This window comes from Bufo gargarizans, chromosome 2 (assembly GCF_014858855.1).
Source record: "Bufo gargarizans isolate SCDJY-AF-19 chromosome 2, ASM1485885v1, whole genome shotgun sequence".
NCBI classification, from domain to species: domain Eukaryota; kingdom Metazoa; phylum Chordata; class Amphibia; order Anura; family Bufonidae; genus Bufo; species Bufo gargarizans.
In genome coordinates, this window is record NC_058081.1 from 650,647,981 (window position 1) to 650,670,968 (window position 22,988).

At 48.1% G+C, this 22,988-nt stretch overlaps 1 protein-coding gene across 1 annotated transcript in view; it reads right to left on the reverse strand.

The window, feature by feature from the left end:
• LOC122928904 (guanylate-binding protein 1-like) overlaps positions 1 to 22,657 on the reverse strand; it is a 35,722-nt gene extending 13,065 nt beyond the window's left edge. The window contains exons 1-5 of the mRNA XM_044282215.1: positions 22,536 to 22,657; positions 8,306 to 8,505; positions 7,800 to 7,927; positions 4,932 to 5,041; positions 1,389 to 1,576 (exon numbers count right to left, since the gene is read on the reverse strand). Of these exons, the coding sequence (XP_044138150.1) occupies positions 1,389 to 1,576; positions 4,932 to 5,041; positions 7,800 to 7,927; positions 8,306 to 8,489 (610 nt within the window). The 5' untranslated portion in view covers positions 8,490 to 8,505; positions 22,536 to 22,657. The remainder of the gene's footprint in view (positions 1 to 1,388; positions 1,577 to 4,931; positions 5,042 to 7,799; positions 7,928 to 8,305; positions 8,506 to 22,535) is intronic.
• Positions 22,658 to 22,988: the final 331 nt, after the last annotated feature.

Below are 22,988 nucleotides of genomic sequence, written 5' to 3' on the forward strand. Positions count from 1 at the left end.
GAACAGAGGACTTATTACTCTGGAGGGGGAACAGAGGACTTATTACTATGGAGGGGGCACAGAGGACTTATTACTATGGAGGGGGCACAGAGGACTTATTACTCTGGAGGGGAAACAGAGGACTTATTACTATGGAGGGGACACAGAGGACTTATTACTATGGAGGGGGCATAGAGGGCTTTATTACTATGGAGGGGACACAGAGGACTTATTACTATGGAGGGGGCACAGAGGGCTTTATTACTATGGAGGGGCACAGAGGGCTTTATTACTATGGAGGGGGCACAGAGGACTTATTACTATGGAGGGGGCACAGAGGACTTTATTACTATGGAGGGGGCACAGAGGACTTTATTACTATGGAGGGGGCACAGAGGACTTTATTACTATGGAGGGGGCACAGAGGGCATTACTACTATGGAGGAGGCACAAAGGACTTATTGCTATGGAGGGGGCACAGAGGGCATTACGGATGTGAAGGGGGCACAGAGACAGAGGGCATTACTACAACAAAGGTGGCACAGTGGGCATTATTACTGTGAAGAAGGCACAATAGGGATTTCTACTATGAAGGGGGCACAATGGGGATTATTACTGTGAAGGGGCAAGTGGCACAGATAGGGCATTACAATTGTGAAAGGGGCACAGAGAGGACATAACTTTTGTGAGGGGGCACAATGTGGGCATAATTACTGTGAGGGGGCACAATGCGGGCATAACTACTGTGAGGGGGCACAATGTGGGCATAACCACTGTGAGGGGGCACAATGTGGGCATAACTACTGTTAGGGGGCACAATGTGGGCATAACTACTGTGAGGGGGCACAATGTGGGCATAACTACTGTGAAGGTTGTACAATGAGGGCAATACTACTGTGAGGGGGTACAATTTTTTTTTAAAGCATGGGGGCAGAGAAAGGACCCGCCCGGGTGAAGCATGCCACTGAAGCAGGGAACTATTTGCTCCCGGAGGAGCAGGTGACTGAGGCCAGGAGGATTATTATATTTTTTTTTTCACTTCCTGTGAAGGGGGCACATCTGGGCATAACCACTGTGAAGGGGGCATTGGGCACATAGCTTGGCATATCCATCGTAAGAGGGCACATATCTTGGCATATCTACTGTGAAGGGGGCACTGGGCACATATCTTGGCATATCTACTGTGAGGGGGCACATATCTGTGAGTAGACCTGAGGGACTGAAACACTGGGTAGAAAATAAGCGTAGGCACATAAGGACGTATATCCGCTCTGTGTGCGGTATTTCATCTATAATACATCCAGTTTCATTGCTGTAAGCGCCGTGCAAAATCCCACACGGGGCCCCCTGAGACTTTATCGCCCAGGGCCCACATGAACCCGCAGCCGGCCCTGCTCCATAGTGATTACCAGTTTTGAGCTCTAGACCCATCATCAGATATTCATCTTCTGTTATCTCCTTGCCGTCTCGCTCCAGCGATAGGGTGAAGTCTCGGACGCACCAGGTAAATGATGGAAGGAACCTCTCGTGTTCCGCAGTCTCATCTTTGGTGTCGGTGGACTTCAGCTTTATCACCTCTGTTAGTTCAGTTACGTAGCTGGAAGATTATCTAGATAAGGATATATATGATATTGGGGGGTCCTCCGTCCCCCAGAGTGGAGAGTGGTTATAAAGAGCATGATGTGAGTGGACGCTGTGTAATGCTTCATTTCTCCTGTAGGGGCGCTGCAGAAAACTACAACACTTACTGGCAGGTTTCTACACAGATTACAGCTGATTCCTGGGGTACAAAGAGGCTTTTGTCAAGGCAGCCTTGGGGTTGTCCATAGCAGAGAACCCCTCTAAAGGAAGTTCCCAGGTGTTTGCCAACCCCCCTCCCATCATGACTCCTCAGTGCACGGACACCGGCCATGTGCGTTCCGCATTTTGCGGACCACACATAGCCGGCCCTTTAATAGAAATGCCTTTTCTTGTCCGTGGCTGCAGACAATAGGACATGTTCTATTTATTTTGCGGGGTTGCTCTTCAGCTCTGGGCAGGGCCGTCTTTACCAGCTGCCCCGGGCCCAGTTGCTCCTGGGGGGCCCAAGGCAGCTGCCTCTTGAGCCCTGCTAGCCACTGCCCCGGGTGTCAGGCTGTCAGCTCTACCAGGAGTCTAGGCATCATGATCGTACTGTGTTAAAGTTGTGATTTAGGACCTTAATGACATCATTACCATGTTACCAGTAACCTAGCCATTACTGGTCACATGGCTATGAGGTCATCACAGGTCCTGTGGAGTGTTGCAGAAGTTAACTGTGGAGCTTTTTTGTGTAAAGATTACATCAGAAAAAAGTGACAGGGGCTGTTATGTTAATATACTGTAAACTACTGTATAGTGGGGTGCTGTATACTGTGGGGGGCTGTATACTGTGTGGGGCTGTATACTGTGGGTGGCTGTATACTGTGGGTGGCTGTATACTGTGTGGTGGGCTGTATACTGTGTGGTGGGCTGTATACTGTGGGGGGCTGTATACTGTGTGGGACTGTATACTGTGTGGGGGCTATATACTGTGTGGTGGGCTGTATACTGTGTGGTGGGCTGTATACTGTGGGGGGCTGTATACTGTGGGGGGCTGTATACTGTGTGGGGGCTGTATACTGTGTGGTGGGCTGTATACTGTGTGTGGGGCTGTATACTGTGTGGGGCTGTATACTGTGTGGGGGCTGTATACTGTGTGGGGGCTGTATACTGTGTGGGACTGTATACTGTGTGGGACTGTATACTGTGGTGGGCTGTATACTGTGGGGGGCTGTATACTGTGGGGGGCTGTATACTGTGTGGGGTTGTATACTGTGTGGGGTTGTATACTGTGTGGGGCTGTATACTGTGGGTGGCTGTATACTGTGTGGTGGGCTGTATACTGTGTGGTGGGCTGTATACTGTGTGGTGGGCTGTATACTGTGGGGGGCTGTATACTGTGGGGGGCTGTATACTGTGTGGGGGCTGTATACTGTGTGGTGGGCTGTATACTGTGTGGGGCTGTATACTGTGTGGGGCTGTATACTGTGTGGGGGCTGTATACTGTGTGGGGGCTGTATACTGTGTGGGACTGTATACTGTGTGGGACTGTATACTGTGGGGGGCTGTATACTGTGTGGGGCTGTATACTGTGGGTGGCTGTATACTGTGTGGGGGCTGTATACTGTGTGGGGGGCTGTATACTGTGTGGGGGCTGTATACTGTGTGGGACTGTATACTGTGTGGGACTGTATACTGTGTGGGACTGTATACTGTGTGGGACTGTATACTGTGTGGTGGCCTGTATACTGTGTGGGGGCTGTATACTGTGTGGGACTGTATACTGTGTGGGGGCTGTATACTGTGTGGGACTGTATACTGTGTGGTGGGCTGTATACTGTGTGGGGGGCTGTATACTGTGTGGGGGCTGTATACTGTGTGGGGGCTGTATACTGTGTGGTGGGCTGTATACTGTGTGGGACTGTATACTGTGTGGGGCTGTATACTGTGTGGGACTGTATACTGTGTGGTGGCCTGTATACTGTGTGGGGGCTGTATACTGTGTGGTGGCCTGTATACTGTGTGGGGGCTGTATACTGTGTGGGGGCTGTATACTGTGTGGGGGCTGTATACTGTGTGGTGGGCTGTATACTGTGTGGTGGGCTGTATACTGTGTGGGGGCTGTATACTGTGTGGGGGCTGTATACTGTGTGGGGGCTGTATACTGTGTGGGGGCTGTATACTGTGTGGGGGCTGTATACTGTGTGGGACTGTATACTGTGTGGGGCTGTATACTGTGTGGGGCTGTATACTGTGTGGGACTGTATACTGTGTGGGACTGTATACTGTGTGGGGCTGTATACTGTGTGGGACTGTATACTGTGTGGTGGCCTGTATACTGTGTGGGGGCTGTATACTGTGTGGTGGGCTGTATACTGTGTGGGGGCTGTATACTGTGTGGGGGCTGTATACTGTGTGGGGGCTGTATACTGTGTGGGGGCTGTATACTGTGTGGGGGCTGTATACTGTGTGGTGGGCTGTATACTGTGTGGTGGGCTGTATACTGTGGGGTGTTGTATACTGTGGGGGGCTGTATACTGTGGGGGGCTGTATACTGTGTGGGGGCTGTATACTGTGTGGGGGCTGTATACTGTGTGGGACTGTATACTGTGTGGTGGGCTGTATACTGTGTGGTGGGCTGTATACTATGTGGGGGCTGTATACGGTGTGGGGGCCTGTATACTGTGGGGGCCTGTATACTGTGGGGGCCTGTATACTGTGGGGGCGGGGGCCTGTATACTGTGGGGGGCTGTATAGTGTGGGGGGCCTGTATAGTGGGGGGGCTATACTGCTGTACTGTATACTGTGGGGGGCTGTATCGTGTATTGTTTGGGGTGCTGTATACTGTGAGGTGCTGTATACTGTAGGCTTCTATACTGCTCTACTATATACTGTGGGGTACTGTGTAGAGTGGGGTGCTGTATACTATAGGGTGCTATACTGCATACTGTGGGTTGCTGTATACTATAGGGTGCTATACTGCATACTGTGGGGTGCTGGGGTGCACTGTAACACTAGGGTGAGCCGAGCCCTGGTCTCCTTCCTGCAGAGCGGTGCCCACTTCCAGCCTGAGCCCAGCTGCCCAGAGCACTGATCCTGAGCCGCTGGAGTCTTCAGAACTGGAAGTATTTACAGTCATTCACTGGACTCTACCAGATGTGTGGATTTTTTGTGTGTGTGTTGTGGTGGAGGCGTGATTGCATGCTAAGGTGTGGGAAGGCGGGATCCAGGGGGCCCAAGCAAATTTTTGCCCAGGGTCCAATCAATATTAAAGACGGCCCTGGCTCTGGGATGGGGGCGCTCTCCACTGTATGTAATATCTGGTCATCTGTAGCCGGCATCTAGAAGTCCCCATTGCAGGCGTCCACATCTCCCCGTGTGGTGAAGGATACTGTAACTGCTCGATCGCCTGCTGATCGATGGTCCCGATACTGTTATATACCAGAGCGCTGCTCAGCAGCACAGACAGGCAGAAGATCCAGGCGTCATTTTTGGAGTCTCCCTGCAGTAGAGAAAGTATTGAGGGTATTATATACCAGTTACTACAGTGGAATGTCATATTACATACCAGTTACTACAGTGGAATGTCATATTACATACCAGTTACTACAGTGGAATGTCATATTACATACCAGTTACTGCAGTGCAATGTCATATTACATACAAGTTACTGCAGTGCAATATTGTATTACATACCAGTTACTGCAGTAGAATGTCATATTACATACTAGTTACTACAGTGGAATGTCATATTACATACAAGTTACTGCAGTGCAATATTGTATTACATACCAGTTACTGCAGTAGAATGTCATATTACATACTAGTTACTACAGTGGAATGTCATATTACATACCAGTTACTACAGTGGAATGTAGTATTATATACCAGTTACTGCAGTGCAATGTCATATTGCATACCAGTTACTGCAGTGCAATGTCATATTACTTACCAGTTACTGCAGTGCAATGTCATATTACATACCAGTTACTGCAGTGCAATGTCATATTACATACCAGTTACTGCAGTGCAATGTCATATTACATACCAGTTACTGCAGTGCAATGTCATATTACATACCAGTTACTGCAGTGCAATGTCATATTACATACCAGTTACTGCAGTGCAATGTCATATTACATACCAGTTACTGCAGTGCAATGTTATATTACATACCAGTTACTGCAGTGCAATGTCATATTACATACCAGTTACTGCAGTGCAATGTCATATTACATACCAGTTACTGCAGTGCAATGTCGTATTACATACCAGTTACTGCAGTGGAATGTCATATTACATACCAGTTACTGCAGTGCAATGTCATATTACATACCAGTTACTGCAGTGCAATGTCATATTACATACCAGTTACTGCAGTGCAATGTTATATTACATACCAGTTACTGCAGTGCAATGTCATATTACATACCAGTTACTGCAGTGCAATGTCATATTACATACCAGTTACTGCAGTGCAATGTCGTATTACATACCAGTTACTGCAGTGGAATGTCATATTACATACCAGTTACTGCAGTGCAATGTCATATTACATACCAGTTACTGCAGTGCAATGTCATATTACATGGCGGACAGTCAGATATAGACCAATGGTCTGAGTCCGCCAGAATGAGAGCTGCCACGTGTCCGCACCGATCCACTATGGCTGATAGCGGGAAGTCCTTATCAGGTGACCATCCCTCTGACATCCATATACCCTAATGGGGCAGTGTTAGGGCACTCAGGACCCCATAGCAATGTTTCACATGAAGCCGCATGGTGATTTTGGTCTTTACCGCCTGCTGTTCCCGATTTCCAGCTCCTCGTCTGCCTATAATTCAGTTCTTCTGGAGAAGGGAGTCCTGCAGACGTTCTCATCGCCCAGTAGTGGGTTCAGTGCGCTGCGAAAGGAGACGTCATCGAACACTTTCTGTGTCACTGGTTGTCAGGCAGTAGCCCGGACACAGCGCCGGGGTGACTCAGGGACGGTGTTGCGGTGCAGGGACTGCTGTGGGGAGGACTTAATAGGAGGTTACAAAGAGAGGACGTAGCAGGAAGTGTACGTGAGGGTGCAACGCTAACCACGTGTCCATACATAGGCACCTCCAGCAGCAGGCCCAACTCAGCCAAAGGGCCAGAAAGCAGGACTCCTAATGTCAGCAGGCAGGGGGGACATCAGTTGGGGAGTGGAGGATGATCTCCTGGATCATTGATCACAGAGGACATCTGTTTTGGGGATGGACTGTGAGGCTACCCCTCAGAGAGTCTGGGTGGTTGAGGCACAAAATAATTGCAGCATCCCACTAGTGTACGTGGGCACTGCGAAAGCTTATTGTGCCATATGTCATATCATGCTGTATTTCATCCTTGTGTGAAATCCCTGTTACCAGGCTGCACTACATACATTCCACCACTAGATGGGGGTAGCACCCCAGTATAGATAGCACAGTTCAGGCCCAGTTAGGGATTTGAGTTTAGAGTGTGGAGGAAGAAGGAGATGGAGTGAGGAGCAAGAGGGAAAGAGAGGACCCCCTCCTCTCAGCTCTCTCTGGAGCTCCACGGCCCAGAGGAGCCAACGCGTATCTCAGTATCAAACCAGGAAGATAGGCCGAGGTGAAGTCTGTATTCTACCATTCAGCAGGTGGATTTTGTCAAGTTTATTTTGGATAAAGACAAAGGAAGGACAAAGCCATTTTATTTGGGTGAAGGATCTATTAGCTTCCGGCAGCCTCACCATTATTCTAAGGACAGATAAGATTTCTGTTGTATCACTTGTGTGTAGAAGAAAAAGACTTGAACTACCTCTACTGAGACTGAAGCGAGGCAAGGAGCTGGATATCATTGAGTACACAACTACCTACTATAGCCTGAGGCATAACCACATGTACAGCCTGGTACTGGGATTCACCACATCCAACCTGCATGTGTATCAGAGACCCCTGCATAGATTACAGTCATTTTGGGGCCACTCAACCTTGTGGGACTCCTCTAGAGGTTGAGATTCCCAAAACCTGGTTAAAGAGTTATTCCCATCTCAACCTTCCATGGCCATGATGGGAATAACCAGTAAGCAGTGCCTCTGGGGTGGCCAGAGATGAAGAAATGCCAGACGGTGTTACTATGTTTATTCCCATCTTGGCCAAGGAAGGCTAAGAAGTTGGGCCACATGAGTTTGCCGAAAATAAACCTGTTGATCTACAATATCCACACCATCCTGGGGAACCCCTCTAAAAAAGCAAGCAGATTCTGGACCTCACCTTCTCCACGTCTCCTAGTCCCTCTGTGTCCAGCAGAACCAGAACATGTCCAGGTATCCAAGGGTGAGGAACGCACCACATCCAGATCCCTTTAGTCTTGGACTGGATACTGGATCCTAGCGGAAAACCTGGAAGGGGTCATAAAACATAGAATTTGCAATTATTCCAATGAGCTATGTGATTTTCTCCCACAATACAGCTGGGGTGGTGGTGGTCACCCTCATATATAGTGTATGGGATGATGGTTGTCACACATTAGTCCACCTATTCTAGTAATGTCCACAGGATTATCGGTGGGCATCCAGGACAGGTGAAAGCGAGGCTGACAACCTTGTCCCCACCCTCCACTCTATAAGACGGAAGACAGCTGATTAAAGTGAGAAAACATTTCTGTAGAATATGGAAAAAAGAGACAACATGGCCACCTTCCTTCAGGAACAGCGCCGCTCTTCCCCGCAGACTGTGTTTGGTATTGTAGTTCAGCCCCATTGCAGTTGGCTACTCACCATTATTGCGTCCCACCAGCCGGTTCATCAAGAAGGATTTTCCTGTCCTGTATTTTCCTACAATGGACACGACAATCACCGGCTCAGAGATTCTGGAGAGAATTTTCTTAGCCTTTGGGTTGACCACCAGATTACTCCCAACATTTTCTATCAGACACACCGGGAGCGGCATTAATGGTGCCATATTGATGGAATAAGGGCTGCAGAGAGGAGAAGGAGGAGGATGATGCAACACCATAAAATATCTGTCCACCATTACCTCCGAGGTTGTCACCTGGCTGTCCAACCAACAGTCATATCACTACCATTAATCTTATTGGACATTTAACCCCTTAACAAACTACCTATTTGTGCCCTAAGGGCCTGGCAATTTCTCTCCTCCCGACAGAAGAAGGTTCTATGCTAAGGAAAGGACTGAGCTAGCTGTCTGTCTCTCTCTTCTGGTATCCTGGCCAAAGGGCCGGTGACCCAGGGTCTGCATCTCATCGAGCAAGGTATTCCTGTCTCAGTGTCTTCTTCTGGTCACTTGGGCGGCCAGGCAGAGTCTATCCTGCTAAGCAGTGGTTCCTATCCACTAGAGCAGGGCTGGCCAACCTGAGGCTCTCCAGCTGTTGTACTACAATTCCCACCATGCCCTGCTGTAGGCTGATAGCTGTAGGCAGTCTTTGCATGCTGGGAGTTGTAGTTTTTCAACAGCTGGAGAGCCGCAGGTTGGCCATCCCTGCACTAGAGGCTAGGACTGGTCTCCTTATATACAGTTTCTAACTTATTCAGAACTTTCTAGTGGGAGAGGTGGAGTGGAGAAACACAGCCTAACAGAAACAATGTTGCAGTTCCTGACTGGCATAGACTTGTATTGATGTAGTGCCCTGGAGCAGGGGTACTGGGAAGTCTGGACATTCGTGGACATTTCCCCCTGGGTTAACCTGCGCTGTTTAATACTGTGTAACTGCATTTTATATGTTGTGATATATATCTTGTTCATTTGCACTGTGTTTGCCAGGCTCTGTGGAAAGGGTTAAAGAATACTGAGAGACTTTTGGGACTTGGGTTTAAAGAAGAGCATGTTTTGGATGGAATAAGCCAGACTTGTTTACTAGTTATGGACGAACATCGGCCGTGACGTTTCGCGAACGTGAGTTCACGATCAAATGTTCGCGAACCGCGCGTTTTTAGCAGGCCCAATTCACTTTAATGGTAGGTGAACCTAAAAAACCTTCAGGTTATATTTTCAGCCACCAAATACTTACTAGAAGTGCACAATAGTCCCACAACATGGACAGGGACATACCTGAGGGGGATCATTGGAAAAAATTCCCACAAAAAATATGTTTTTTAACCAGGGGCCATTTTTATGCGTCTTAAAAGGGAAACTCTCAAAAATGTTCCCTGCTGGAGCCTAGAAATTTTTTATTTTAGGCCACGGGAGCAGAGGCCCCAAAAATGAGGCATTCACCTGACAGAAAAGGCCTTTTATGCCGCTGTATATACATAAGACAAGGATCATCCTTTGTTCCGGGTGGTGGCGGATATGTGTGGGCTGGCATGAGGAAATTCAATTACATGTGGTTGTCACATTAAATTCCTCCAAGATCCATGCCTCATTGCCTCATTAATTTTTAGAAATGTGAGGTAGTCCACACTGTCGTGAGCTAGGCGAGTGCGCTTATCGGTCACAATCCCCCCTTGCTGTGCTGAACGTCCTTTTGGACAGGACACTGGACGAGGGGCAAGCCAAGAGTTCCATGGCAAATTGTGCCAGCTCTGGCCACAGGTCAAGCCTGCACCCCCAGTAGTCCAGGGGTTCCTCGCGTCTCAGAGCATCCACATCGGCCGTTAACCCGATGTAGTCGGACACCTGTCGGTCTAGACGTTCCCTGAAGCTGGATCCGGAGGGCGGCTGTTGATGGGTTGGCTGCAAGAATGATTTAATAAAAGTAACCAACACATCTTCAAACCGCCCTCTTCTTGCAGGCGCGGTAGGATTGGTACCCGCACCTGTTTCGCTGTGTTCTACACCACTATACAAGATCTCTGCAGCCAAGAAATAGCTGTTTTTTTAAAGAGATTCGTCACAAAAAAATTCAGACAGGTACACAAATAAATTAACCAGACAGTCAAAAGTTTGTAACAATTTCTGAGGTTTTCCTCATGAATGTTTGTGGGTGTCAACAAAGGGCCTTTCCAAAGGGGTGAAGAAAAGTCCCAGCTGTACAATACAATGACATTGCCGATACACACAGGATCTCCCCCCTGTTCTAGTGCAATGCACAGCAGTGTACTGATATATAGTGTATACAGCAGTGTACTGATATGTGAGGTATGAGGTATAATAGATGCAGTGTACAGATATATAGTATATACAGCAGTGTACTGATATGTGAGGTATGAGGTATAATAGATGCAGTGTACAGATATATAGTATATACAGCAGTGTACTGATATGTGAGGTACGAGGTATAATAGATGCAGTGTACAGGTATATAGTATATACAGCAGTGTACTGATATGTAAGGTACGAGGTATAATAGATGCAGTGTACAGGTATATAGTATATACAGCAGTGTACTGATATGTGAGGTACGAGGTATAATAGATGCAGTGTACAGGTATATAGTATATACAGCAGTGTACTGATATGTGAGGTACGAGGTATAATAGATGCAGTGTACAGGTATATAGTATATACAGCAGTGTACTGATATATGAGGTAGGAGGTATAATAGATGCAGTGTGTACAGATATATAGTGTATACAGCAGTGTACTGATATGTGAGGTATGAGGTATAATAGATGCAGTGTACAGATATATAGTATATACTGCAGTGTACTGATATGTGAGGTACGAGGTATAATAGATGCAGTGTGTACAGGTATATAGTATATACAGCAGTGTACTGATATGTGAGGTACGAGGTATAATAGATGCAGTGTGTACAGGTATATAGTATATACAGCAGTGTACTGATATGTGAGGTACGAGGTATAATAGATGCAGTGTGTACAGGTATATAGTATATACAGCAGTGCACTGATATGTGAGGTACGAGGTATAATAGATGCAGTGTGTACAGATATATAGTATATACAGCAGTGTACTGATATGTGAGGTACGAGGTATAATAGATGCAGTGTGTACAGATATATAGTATATACAGCAGTGTACTGATATGTGAGGTACGAGGTATAATAGATGCAGTGTGTACAGATATATAGTATATACAGCAGTGTACTGATATGTGAGGTACGAGGTATAATAGATGCAGTGTGTACAGATATATAGTATATACAGCAGTGTACTGATATGTGAGGTATGAGGTATAATAGATGCAGTGTGTACAGATATATAGTATATACAGCAGTGTACTGATATGTGAGGTATGAGGTATAATAGATGCAGTGTGTACAGATATATAGTATATACAGCAGTGTACTGATATGTGAGGTGCGAGGTATAATAGATGCAGTGAGTACAGATATATAGTATATACAGCAGTGTACTGAAATGCAGGGCCTGTTTCAGACAAAGTGTGGCCCTGGGCAAAATTTTAAGTGGGGCCCTAAATGAAATATTGCACACACACCGTCTTATATAGCCTGCCTGCGCAGATTGCAGATACGCATTGGTTTTTCCACGTAGATTCTCGTGCGGAGAAACTGCAGCGTAATCGAGGTTCCTGGCCCCGGTGAGGTAAGAGCCGGTAATTGTGTCAGCGGCAGCTAGTGCTGACTGACACTATTGATTACTTAGTGTGGCTATATAGCTGATCCGGACCGGCTCTTACTGGGAGCAGTCAAAGTGCAGGGTGGGTGGCTTCTCCCCACGTTCCAGGCCGGGTTTTGGTTTGAGATAAACCCCAGCCAGCAGTCTGTGTGTGGCTCATCCTCCATCTGACACTGGAACTGTGCCAGTCTGTGTGTGGCTCATCCTCCATCTGATACTGGAGCTGTGCCAGTCTGTGTGTGGCTCATCCTCCATCTGACACTGGAGCTGTGCCAGTCTGTGTGTGGCTCATCCTCCATCTGATACTGGAGCTGTGCCAGTCTGTGTGTGGCTCATCCTCCATCTGACACTGGAGCTGTGCCAGTCTGTGTGTGGCTCATCCTCCATCTGATACTGGAGCTGTGCCAGTCTGTGTGTGGCTCATCCTCCATCTGACACTGGAGCTGTGCCAGTCTGTGTGTGGCTCATCCTCCATCTGATACTGGAGCTGTGCCAGTCTGTGTGTGGCTCATCCTCCATCTGATACTGGAGCTGTGCCAGTCTGTGTGTGGCTCATCCTCCATCTGATACTGGAGCTGTGCCAGTCTGTGCGTGGCTCATCCTCCATCTGATACTGGAGCTGTGCCAGTCTGTGCGTGACTCATCCTCCATCTGATACTGGAGCTGTGCCAGTCTGTGCGTGGCTCATCCTCCATCTGATACTGGAGCTGTGCCAGTCTGTGCGTGGCTCATCCTCCATCTGATACTGGAGCTGTGCCAGTCTGTGCGTGGCTCATCCTCCATCTGATACTGGAGCTGTGCCAGTCTGTGTGTGGCTCATCCTCCATCTGATACTGGAGCTGTGCCAGTCTGTGTGTGGCTCATCCTCCATCTGATACTGGAGCTGTGCCAGTCTGTGTGTGGCTCATCCTCCATCTGATACGGGAGCTGTGCCAGTCTGTGTGTGGCTCATCCTCCATCTGATACGGGAGCTGTGCCAGTCTGGGTGCTGGAGCCTGAGATTTGGGCCGGGTCTAAGGCCTGCTGTATTGTTTGGGAAAAACCACGTGGACTTCTGCTTCACCCAAGGGCTTCTGTGCTGCAGCCTGGTGTGAATAAACACCAGACTCAAGGTGACTGTTTTTCTCTGAAACTGCCTTTTTTTGTTGTCACTTTACTTCTGTGTGAATAAAACACTGCACTGTTTAAGTTAAAGACGTTGTGGTTGCCTCTGTACGGCGTCCGCCGCCTGTCTACCAGAGCCAATCCCCACAGTACACACACTATATATATTTCCCTTACGTTCTAACCAGCACACTTTTGGGGGTTTGTCCGCCCCAGTGAAACTGGTAGGACAGACGGAATATTTAATGAAGTCAATTAAATGAACACCCCCATTACCTCACTATAAGAGGCCAAACCCCCCATACAACAGTGTGTTTTTTTTTCTGTCCTTGGGACTGCAGGACAGACGGGGGCAGCCATTTGGCTGCCTTTTATTTTACTTTTCTCTAACCTTTGTTGCTCTTGTCTCTCCCGGAGCTCGTGTGCATTCAGCCTCCAGTCACCTGGTGCTCCTGCTCCCTCTAGTGGTTATTTTGTGCAATTATAGCAAACTGTAGTTAAAGTTTGTTCAATTCCCTGGCGTCTGACATCACTTCTGGGGGCGGGGCTTAGCCTTCCTCCTCCTCTGCCTAATACGGAGCCTACCATACAGGAGGTAGTAGTCTGGGTAAAGGACTTTGTGGAGTCCTCAATGAACACCCTAAAGCAGGTATGCTCAAACTGCGGCTCTCCAGCTGTTGCAAAACTACAACTCCCATCATTCCCTGACAGCCTACAGCTATCATCCTACAGAAGGGCATTGTGGGAGTTGTAGTTTTACAACAGCTTGAGGGCCGCAGGTTAAGCATGCCTGCCCTAAAGGATTCCTTGTTGTCCAGAAGATCCCGTGCCTAATCTCCTCTAGCGGGGAGGAAGAAGAGGCCGTAAGGTACTTCTTTCTTGTAGAGAAGACTCCGAGATTACTTAGATCCATCTGGTAGGGGGACTAGGATGTTGATCCCGGGGAAGCTTCAGAGTCCACCTCTAGAGGGCCAAGGGCCTTCAAAGTGGACGAGACTCTGTCTCAGTTACTGAAGCTAGAATGGAAGCATCCTGAGAAAGCTGCAGTCACCTCAAAGGGCTTCAAGTCCATGTTTCCGATTGTGTCATCCCAATTAGATCAGTGGGGCACTGTGCCCAAAGTTGATTTGGCAATCGCAAAATTGTCTAAGAGGACCCTTGTTCCTGCTGATGACGTCTCAAATTTACAGGACCCGATGGACAGGCGGGTAGAATGCACCTTGAGAAGATCTTACTCCACCGCTGCTGCTCCTGCATCTGTGGCTATATCATCTATGGAGGTAGCCGTCTTTCTTCAAAGACTCCTCCGGCAGGTGCAGTCGGATATCGACTCTGGCATATCCCGTGATGACATTCTGGCACAGTTTAAGTCCATTCTACTTGCCGTGGATTATCTGTGTGACTCCGGCCCACAGCAGTTAAAGTTAGCCTCTAAGGCAGGCATGTCCAAACTGTGGCCCTCCAGCTGTTGCAAAACTACAACTCCCAGCATGCCTGGATAGATTACAGCTATTAGGGCATGCTGGGAGTTGTAGTTTTGCAACAGCTGGAGGGCTGCAGTTTGGACATGCCTGCTCTAAGGCTATGGCCCTTTTTTCAGCAGGTAGGAGGCCATTATGGCTAAAACCTTGGGTGGCAGATAAGGCCTCCAAGTATAATTTATGCAGCCTCCCTTACGAGCCAGGAAGGCTTTTTGGGGCCGAACTAGACAGCATTATGGAGGGTCTTGCCGATAAAAGAGGTAAATGCCTCCCTCAAACCCCTAGGGGTAGGGGTAGGCAGGGTATAGGGTCCAGATCCTTTCAGGGCCCATCCAGGCCTCAGCGAGGCCGTGGGTCCAGGAAGGGAGGATCATATCATTCCTGTGGGAACAAAAAACAATAAGGCTGACCAGTGACGGCCCTCCACTCCTGCCAGATCCAGTCATAAATTTGACTCCTATTCTTATAGACCTCCCAGTCGGAGGCCATTTCATAATAGATTCTGCCAACATGACGCTTTCCCTTTCTCTGGAAAGGAAGTTACGCATTTCCAAGACTGCAGATCAATTCATGGTTCCCCGCCGGGTAACTATCAGAGTATTGATGAGGATGTTAGGCCTAATGTCAGCAGCTGTGGATGCGGTTCCTTGGACCTTGTGGCATATTCGCCCTCTTCAAGTGGAAGTTATGAGTCTATGGGATCGAACTCCCAGAGGGCTAGAGACAAAGTGCTCCCTGTAATCACAAGTCCTCCGCTCGCTGAAGTGGTGGAAGCAGGTCAAAGATGGGAGGTCCTTGATCCAACCTTGTTGGATCTTGTTGACGACAGATGCATCCCTTCTAGGCTGGGTTGCCCATCTAGAGGAACTTCAAGTTCAAGGTCCTGGAGCCCTCAGGAGCGTTTGATGTCCTCCAATCTGAGAGAACTCAGAGTAATCCGGATGGCTCTCTTTAATTTTTCCCCCCCATATCAGAAACAAGGCTGTAAGGGTTCGCTCGGACAATTCTACTGCAGTATCCTACATCAACAAACAGGGAGGCACCAGGTCTCAGAGTCTACTCTCAGAAGTAGGTCTAATTCTGTCTTGGGCAGAGCAGAATCTTTCCCACCTCTCAGCAGTCCACATTCGGGGGTCCCTGAATGTGGTTGCGGACCAGCTCAGCAGAGGAATCCCAGCTCTAAAAGAAATGTCTTTGAATCGGGAGATCTTTCGTCAGATCACTCTCCAGTGGGGTCGCCCAGACATAGATCTCATGGCGACAAGATTCAATGCCAAAGTGAAAACATTCTGTTCCCTGTATTGGGAGGACAATCCCTTGGCAGTAGACGCTCTGTCAATTCCATGGGAGTTCAGGCTGGCCTAAATCTTTCCTCCCATCGCCATGATACCCAGGGTATTGATGAAGATTCGGCAGGACCAAGCCTCGGTAATAGTCGTGATTCCATTCTGGCCCAGAAGGTCTTGGTTTACCCTGCTCATGCAGATGAGCCGAGGGAAATATTGGAAGCTTCACTCAATGCAGAACCTGGTGTCCCAAGGCACTCAGCTCTGCCTGGATCCACCCAGACTCAATCTGACAGCCTGGAGATTGATGAGTCCCTTCTAGAGCCTGAAGGGCTATCAGCAGCGGTCTTAAGAACGATGTCTCATTCCAGAGCTCCTGCAACAGTCAAGGCCTACGCCAGGGTCAGTAGCGTGCCCGCGGGGGGCGGTCCGCCCTGGGTTCCGGCTCTCACGGGGGTGCCAGCAGGCCCAGAAGCAATAAGCGCTTCCATCAATACAGATGGAAGCGCTCATTGCTGAAGCGCTGACACCCACATACTGCGGCGGGGCACGGGAGCGGAGCGCATAGTTCCCTGCCCCACCGCTGATCACCGCTATAGGTTTCAGGCCTAGTAGGCCTGAAGCCTATGCAGTAGTGAAATCCTGGCGTAGGCACGCGTGATGACGTCATCGCGAGTGCGCCTGTGTCGGGACTTTGCGAGCAAGCGCAGGTAAGTATTTAGCTTTTTAATAAAAAATTTTTTACTATATGGGCAGTGTGGGGGACACTACTGTATGGGGGCAGTGTGGGGGACACTGCTGTGTGGGGGGCAGTGTGGGGGACACTACTGTGTGGGGGGCAGTGTGGGGGACACTACTGTGTGGGGGACACTACAGTGTAGGAGAAATTAGTATATGGGGCAGTGTGGGGGGCAGTGCTATTGGGGAGGCACTATAGGGGCAATTCTATTATTTCTGGGACACTATACAGGGATTATTGCCTGGAGCACAATAGAGGGTGGTATTATTACTCTGGGTCTCTAGGGGACATTATAGCTGCTGTGGACACTATAGGGACATTTGGGGTAATTTATCAAACTGGTGTAAGCTAGAACTGGCTTAGTTGCCCACAGCAGCCAATCAGATTCCACCTTTCATATTTGGCAGCTCTTTTGGAAATCCAGTTCTACTTTACACCAGTTTAATAAATGACCCCAATTATGTCTATTATGGTCACAATTTTGTCAGCAGTATAGTACCTGGGGCATTGGGGGACACAGCGGGCACAGTATTGGGGTGGCAGCAGGATGACACTGTGGGGACACCAGGATGGGAGGTTGATGGAAAAATTGAGAAATCTAACGTGTCTGTGTTACAAACTCTGTAGAGACGAGATGCGGCTGGAAGAATTTCTCATGGTGGTCTGGGTCTAACGGAGGAGAAGAGGAAAGAGGAGGTCTACACGACAGGAGATGACACTGGATGTAAGAGGTATGTGGTCAAGTATTGGGGGGGAAGGGGTGCCTGAGAAATGACCCGCCCCGGGTGCCAAACACCCAGGGCACGCCACTGGCCAGGGTAAAGCGTATTTTATTTCTATGGTGTGCATCTCAAGATCCTCCAGTATCTGCTATTCTCCAGTTCATGCAGGATGGACCACTAGATAAGTGCCTCAGCCCTTCTACACTCAAAGTACAGATCTCGGCTCCGTCCGCTGCCTTTGGCAGATCTTTACATCAAGACCTTCTGATTAACCACTTAAGGACCACAGGTTTATACCCCCCTAGTGACCAGGCCCTTTTTTACAAATCGGCACTCCACAACTTTAGCGGTTTATTGCTCGGTCATGCAACTTACCACCCAAATGAATTTTACATCCTTTTCTTCTCACTAATGGAGCTTTCATTTGGTGGTATTTCATTGCCGCTGACATTTTTACTTTTTTTGTTATTAATCGAAATTTAACGATTTTTTTGCAAAAAAATGACATTTTTCACTTTCAGCTGTAAAATTTTGCAAAAAAAACGACATCCATATATACATTTTTCGCCAAATTTATTGTTCTACATGTCTTTGATAAAAAAAAAAAATGTTTGGGCAAAAAAAAATGGTTTGGGTAAAAGTTATAGCATTTACAAACTATGGTACAAAAATGTGAATTTCCGCTTTTTGAAGCAGCTCTGACTTTCTGAGCACCTGTCATGATTCCTGAGGTTCTACAATGCCCAGACAGTAGAAACACCCCACAAATGACCCCATCTCGGAAAGTAGACACCCTAAGGTATTCGCTGATGGGCATAGTGAGTTCATAGAACTTTTTATTTTTTGTCACAAGTTAGCGGAAAATGATGATGATTTTATTTTTTTTATTTTTTCTTACAAAGTCTCATATTCCACTAACTTGCGACAAAAAATAAAAAATTCTAAAAACTTGCCATGCCCCTCACGGAATACCTTGGGGTGTCTTCTTTCCAAAATGGGGTCACTTGTGGGGTAGTTATACTGCCCTGGCAATTTAGGGGCCCAAATGTGTGAGAAGAACTTTGCAATCAAAATGTGTAAAAAATGACCGGTGAAATCCGAAAGGTGCACTTTGGAATATGCGCCCCTTTGCCCACCTTGTCTGCAAAAAAGTCTCACACATCTGGTATCGCCGTACTCAGGAGAAGTTGGGGAATGTGTTTTGGGGTGTCATTTTACATATACCCATGCTGGGTGAGAAAAATATCTTGGCAAAAGACAACTTTTCCCATTTTTTTATACAAAGTTGGCATTTGACCAAGATATTTTTCTCACCCAGCATGGGTATATGTAAAATGACACCCCAAAACACATTCCCCAACTTCTCCTGAGTACGGCGATACCACATGTGTGACACTTTTTTGCAGCCTAGATGCGCAAAGGGGCCCAAATTCCTTTTAGGAGGGCATTTTTAGACATTTGGATCCCAGACTTCTTCTCACACTTTCGGGCCCCTAAAAAGCCAGGGCAGTATAAATACCCCACATGTGACCCCACTTTGGAAAGAAGACACCCCAAGGTATTCAATGAGGGGCATGGCGAGTTCCTAGAATTTTTATTTTTTTTGCATAAGTTAGCGGATATTGATTTGTTTTTGTTTTTTTCTCACAAAGTCTCACTTTCCGCTAACTTAGGACAAAAATTTAAATCTTTCATGGACTCAATATGCCCCTCACGGAATACCTTGGGGTGTCTTCTTTCCGAAATGGGGTCACATGTGGGGTATTTATACTGCCCTGGCTTTTTAGGGGCCCTAAAGCGTGAGAAGAAGTCTGGAATATAAATGTCTAAAAATGTTTACGCATTTGGATTCCGTGAGGGGTACGGTGCGTCCATGTGAGATTTTATTTTTTGACACAAGTTAGTGGAATATGAGACTTAGTAAGAAAAAACAAAAACAAACAAAAAATTTCCGCTAACTTGTGCCAAAAAAAATGTCTGAATGGAGCCTTACCAGGGGGGGGGGGGGGGGTGATCAATGACAGGGGGGTGATCACCCATATAGACTCCCTGATCACCCCCCTGTCACTGATCACCCCCCCTGTAAGGCTCCATTCAGACATCCGCATGATTTTTTACGGATCCATGGATACATGTATCGGATCCACAGAACGCATGCGGACGTCTGAATGGAGCCTTACAGGGGGGTTATCAATGACAGGGGGTGATCAGGGTAATCAGGGTGATCACCCCCCTGTCACTGATCACCCCCCCTGTAAGGCTCCATTCAGACATCCGCATGATTTTTTACGGATCCATGGATACATGGATCGGATCCACAAAACGCATGCGGACGTCTGAATGGAGCCTTACAGGGGGGTTATCAATGACAGGGGGTGATCAGGGTAATCAGGGTGATCACCCCCCTGTCATTGATCACCCCCCCTGTAAGGCTCCATTCAGACATCCGCATGATTTTTTACGGATCCATGGATACATGTATCGGATCCACAGAACGCATGCGGACGTCTGAATGGAGCCTTACAGGGGGGTTATCAATGACAGGGGGTGATCAGGGTAATCAGGGTGATCACCCCCCTGTCACTGATCACCCCCCCTGTAAGGCTCCATTCAGACATCCGCATGATTTTTTACGGATCCATGGATACATGGATCGGATCCACAAAACGCATGCGGACGTCTGAATGGAGCCTTACAGGGGGGTTATCAATGACAGGGGGTGATCAGGGTAATCAGGGTGATCACCCCCCTGTCACTGATCACCCCCCCTGTAAGGCTCCATTCAGACATCCGCATGATTTTTTACGGATCCATGGATCGGATCCACAAAACGCATGCGGACGTCTGAATGGAGCCTTACAGGGGGGTTATCAATGACAGGGGGGTGATCAGGGAGTGTATATGGGTGATCACCCGCCTGTCATTGATCACCCCCTGTAAGGCTCCATTCAGACATCCGCATGCGTTTTGCGGATCCGATCCATGTATCCATGGATCTGTAAAAATCATGCGGACGTCTGAACGGAGCCTGACAGGGGGATGATCAATGACAGGGCGGTGATCAATGACAGGGCGGTGATCAGGGAGTTTATATGGGGTGATCATGGGTGATCAGGGGTTTATAAGGGGTTAATAAGTGACGGGGGGGGGTGTAGTGTAGTGTGGTGTTTGGTGCGACTGTACTGACCTACCTGAGTCCTCTGGTGGTCGATCCTAACAAAAGGGACCACCAGAGGACCAGGTAGGAGGTATATTAGACGCTGTTATGAAAACAGCGTCTAATATACCTGTTAGGGGTTAAAAAATTCGGATCTCCAGTCTGCCAGCGAACGATCGCCGCTGGTAGGCTGGAGATCCACTCGCTTACCTTCCGTTCCTGTGAGCGCGCGCGCCTGTGTGCGCGCGTTCACAGGAAATCTCGCGTCTCGCGAGATGACGCCTATTGGCGTTAGTGTGACCTGGGAGAGCCGCCGCGATGACGCCTTTCGGCGTTAGCGTGGCGGCAAGCGGTTAAGAGGTCCCTTAAAGGAGCCGTACGTCTTAAGCCTAGCACTTTAAGACCTATACCGCAGAGGGATCTCTCAGGGGTGCTTAAAGGATTGAGTGGTCCTCCCTTTGAACCCCTGGAGGAAGTGGACTTTACGTTTTTATCCATGAAGGCAACCTTTTTGTTGGCCATAACTTTGGCCAAACGCATTTCAGAGCTTCAGGCCTTTTCGGCGTATGAGCCATACACTTTATTTTTACCGGACAGAGTCCTTTTATGTTTCTTACTACAAAGTTGTGTCTTTGCCTGTGTTATGTTCCTCTTCTTCCTCTCCAGATGAAAGTTCCCTCCACACACATTATATATATATACACACACACACAATATACACATTTACCCTCAGGTACGGCCATACTGGAATTACACATACACTTACTGTTTATGCAGCAGAGCTGGGGGAGCGTTATCTGGCAGGATCCAGAGTGGATGACCCCCCTCCGTCTGGACGCTGCTGGTCATGATAGGGGGCTGAGGTCTGTGTGTGTGCGGGGGAGGGGGTGTATGACGGAGCACAGGCTGTAATCGGCTGCTAGAAGGAAGCAGTTAGGCCTCTTTCACACGAGAGGGTGCGATGTGTGACGTGAACGCACAGCACCCGCACTGAATCCGGACCCATTCATTTCAGTGGGTCTGTGTACATGAGCGCCGTATTTTCACGCATCAGTTCTGAGTTGCGTGAAAATCGCAGCATGTTCTATATTCTGGGTTTTTCACGCAGCCTCGGCCCCATAGAAGTGAATAGGGGTGCGTGAAAAATGCATCGCATCCGGAAGCAAGTGCGGCTACAGTGCGTTTTTCACTGATGGTTGATAGGAGATGTTGTTTGTAATCCTTCCGTTTTTTATCACACGCGTTAAAAATGCATTAAAACACATAACAACTGAACGCAATCGCAGACAAAACGGACTGAACCTGCTTGCAAAATGGAGCGAGTTTCCCTGAAGGCATCCGGGCCTGATCCATCGCGCTCGTGTGAAAGAGGCTTTCGCTGCTGTCCGGCTAATTGATGGCGCGGACTGACTCCGGGTCTCCTCCGCTCCCGACTCCAGAGCCTCACAGCGCTGTTTTCTGTAAAGATAGGAGGAAGACCACCTGAAGGGGGCCCCTCTGGTGACGGGGGCCCAGGGCAATTGCCCAGTTTGCCCCCCCTAACGCCGGCCCTGCTGATATTTGAGGTACGAGCTGTAATTTATACCTCGTACCTCACAGATCAGTACACTGCTGTATATACTGGCCAGGTACGGGGAGTGAGAGGGGCTGTGAATGGGGCGCGGGGGCGCAATGTAGATTCTTGCTATGGGGTTTGCTTTCTAGCATCTATTGCAAATGAACAGGATCCATCAGATAACATCAATCCAATAATATAAAACCGTATAAGTGCAAACAACGACAGCGCAAATTAACCCTTCAAAGTGCAATAAAGTAGTGGTTGACAATGGTTGCATCATTGCATTCATGGTTTACATGGCAGGGAGTAGATCTGTCCTGTGGGGTGATGGGCCGATTACTGTACGGACCTGTAAGAAGCTGTGCGCCCATCACCCCACAGGACGGATTTCCATTAACCGTTATGTCCGCCCCTCCCCCACCCTCTGGACACCAGATCTCTGCACATACAGTAAGTTACCTGGCGGAGTCCTCTGCTCTCTCGTCTCTGTCGCCTTTCTCCGGTTCTCTCTTCACTCAGGGTGAATATCTCTGCAGAGACCGAAAGTGAAAGGAGATTTCTAAAGTATGGAAATTCCACGGAGGTCGTATTTATTAACTATTTCATGACCAGCCAGACCAAAAAAGCAAAGTCACTGCCTGACAATCAAAATATACTGATGTAGCAGAGCCGAATCCTTGCCCATTCATTCAAGTAGACTGATGTAGCAGGTCTGAGTTTGTCATTGAACACAATTCATGTTTTCTAAACTGCAGTCTTCAGTAAGAAAAAGAAAAATAGACACCCTAAATATATACAGACCCCAAAACATATACAGATCCCAGACCGCTAACTCATATACAGACCTCAGACCAGACCCCAAAACATATACAGACCTCAGACCAGACCCCAAAACATATACAGACCTCAGAC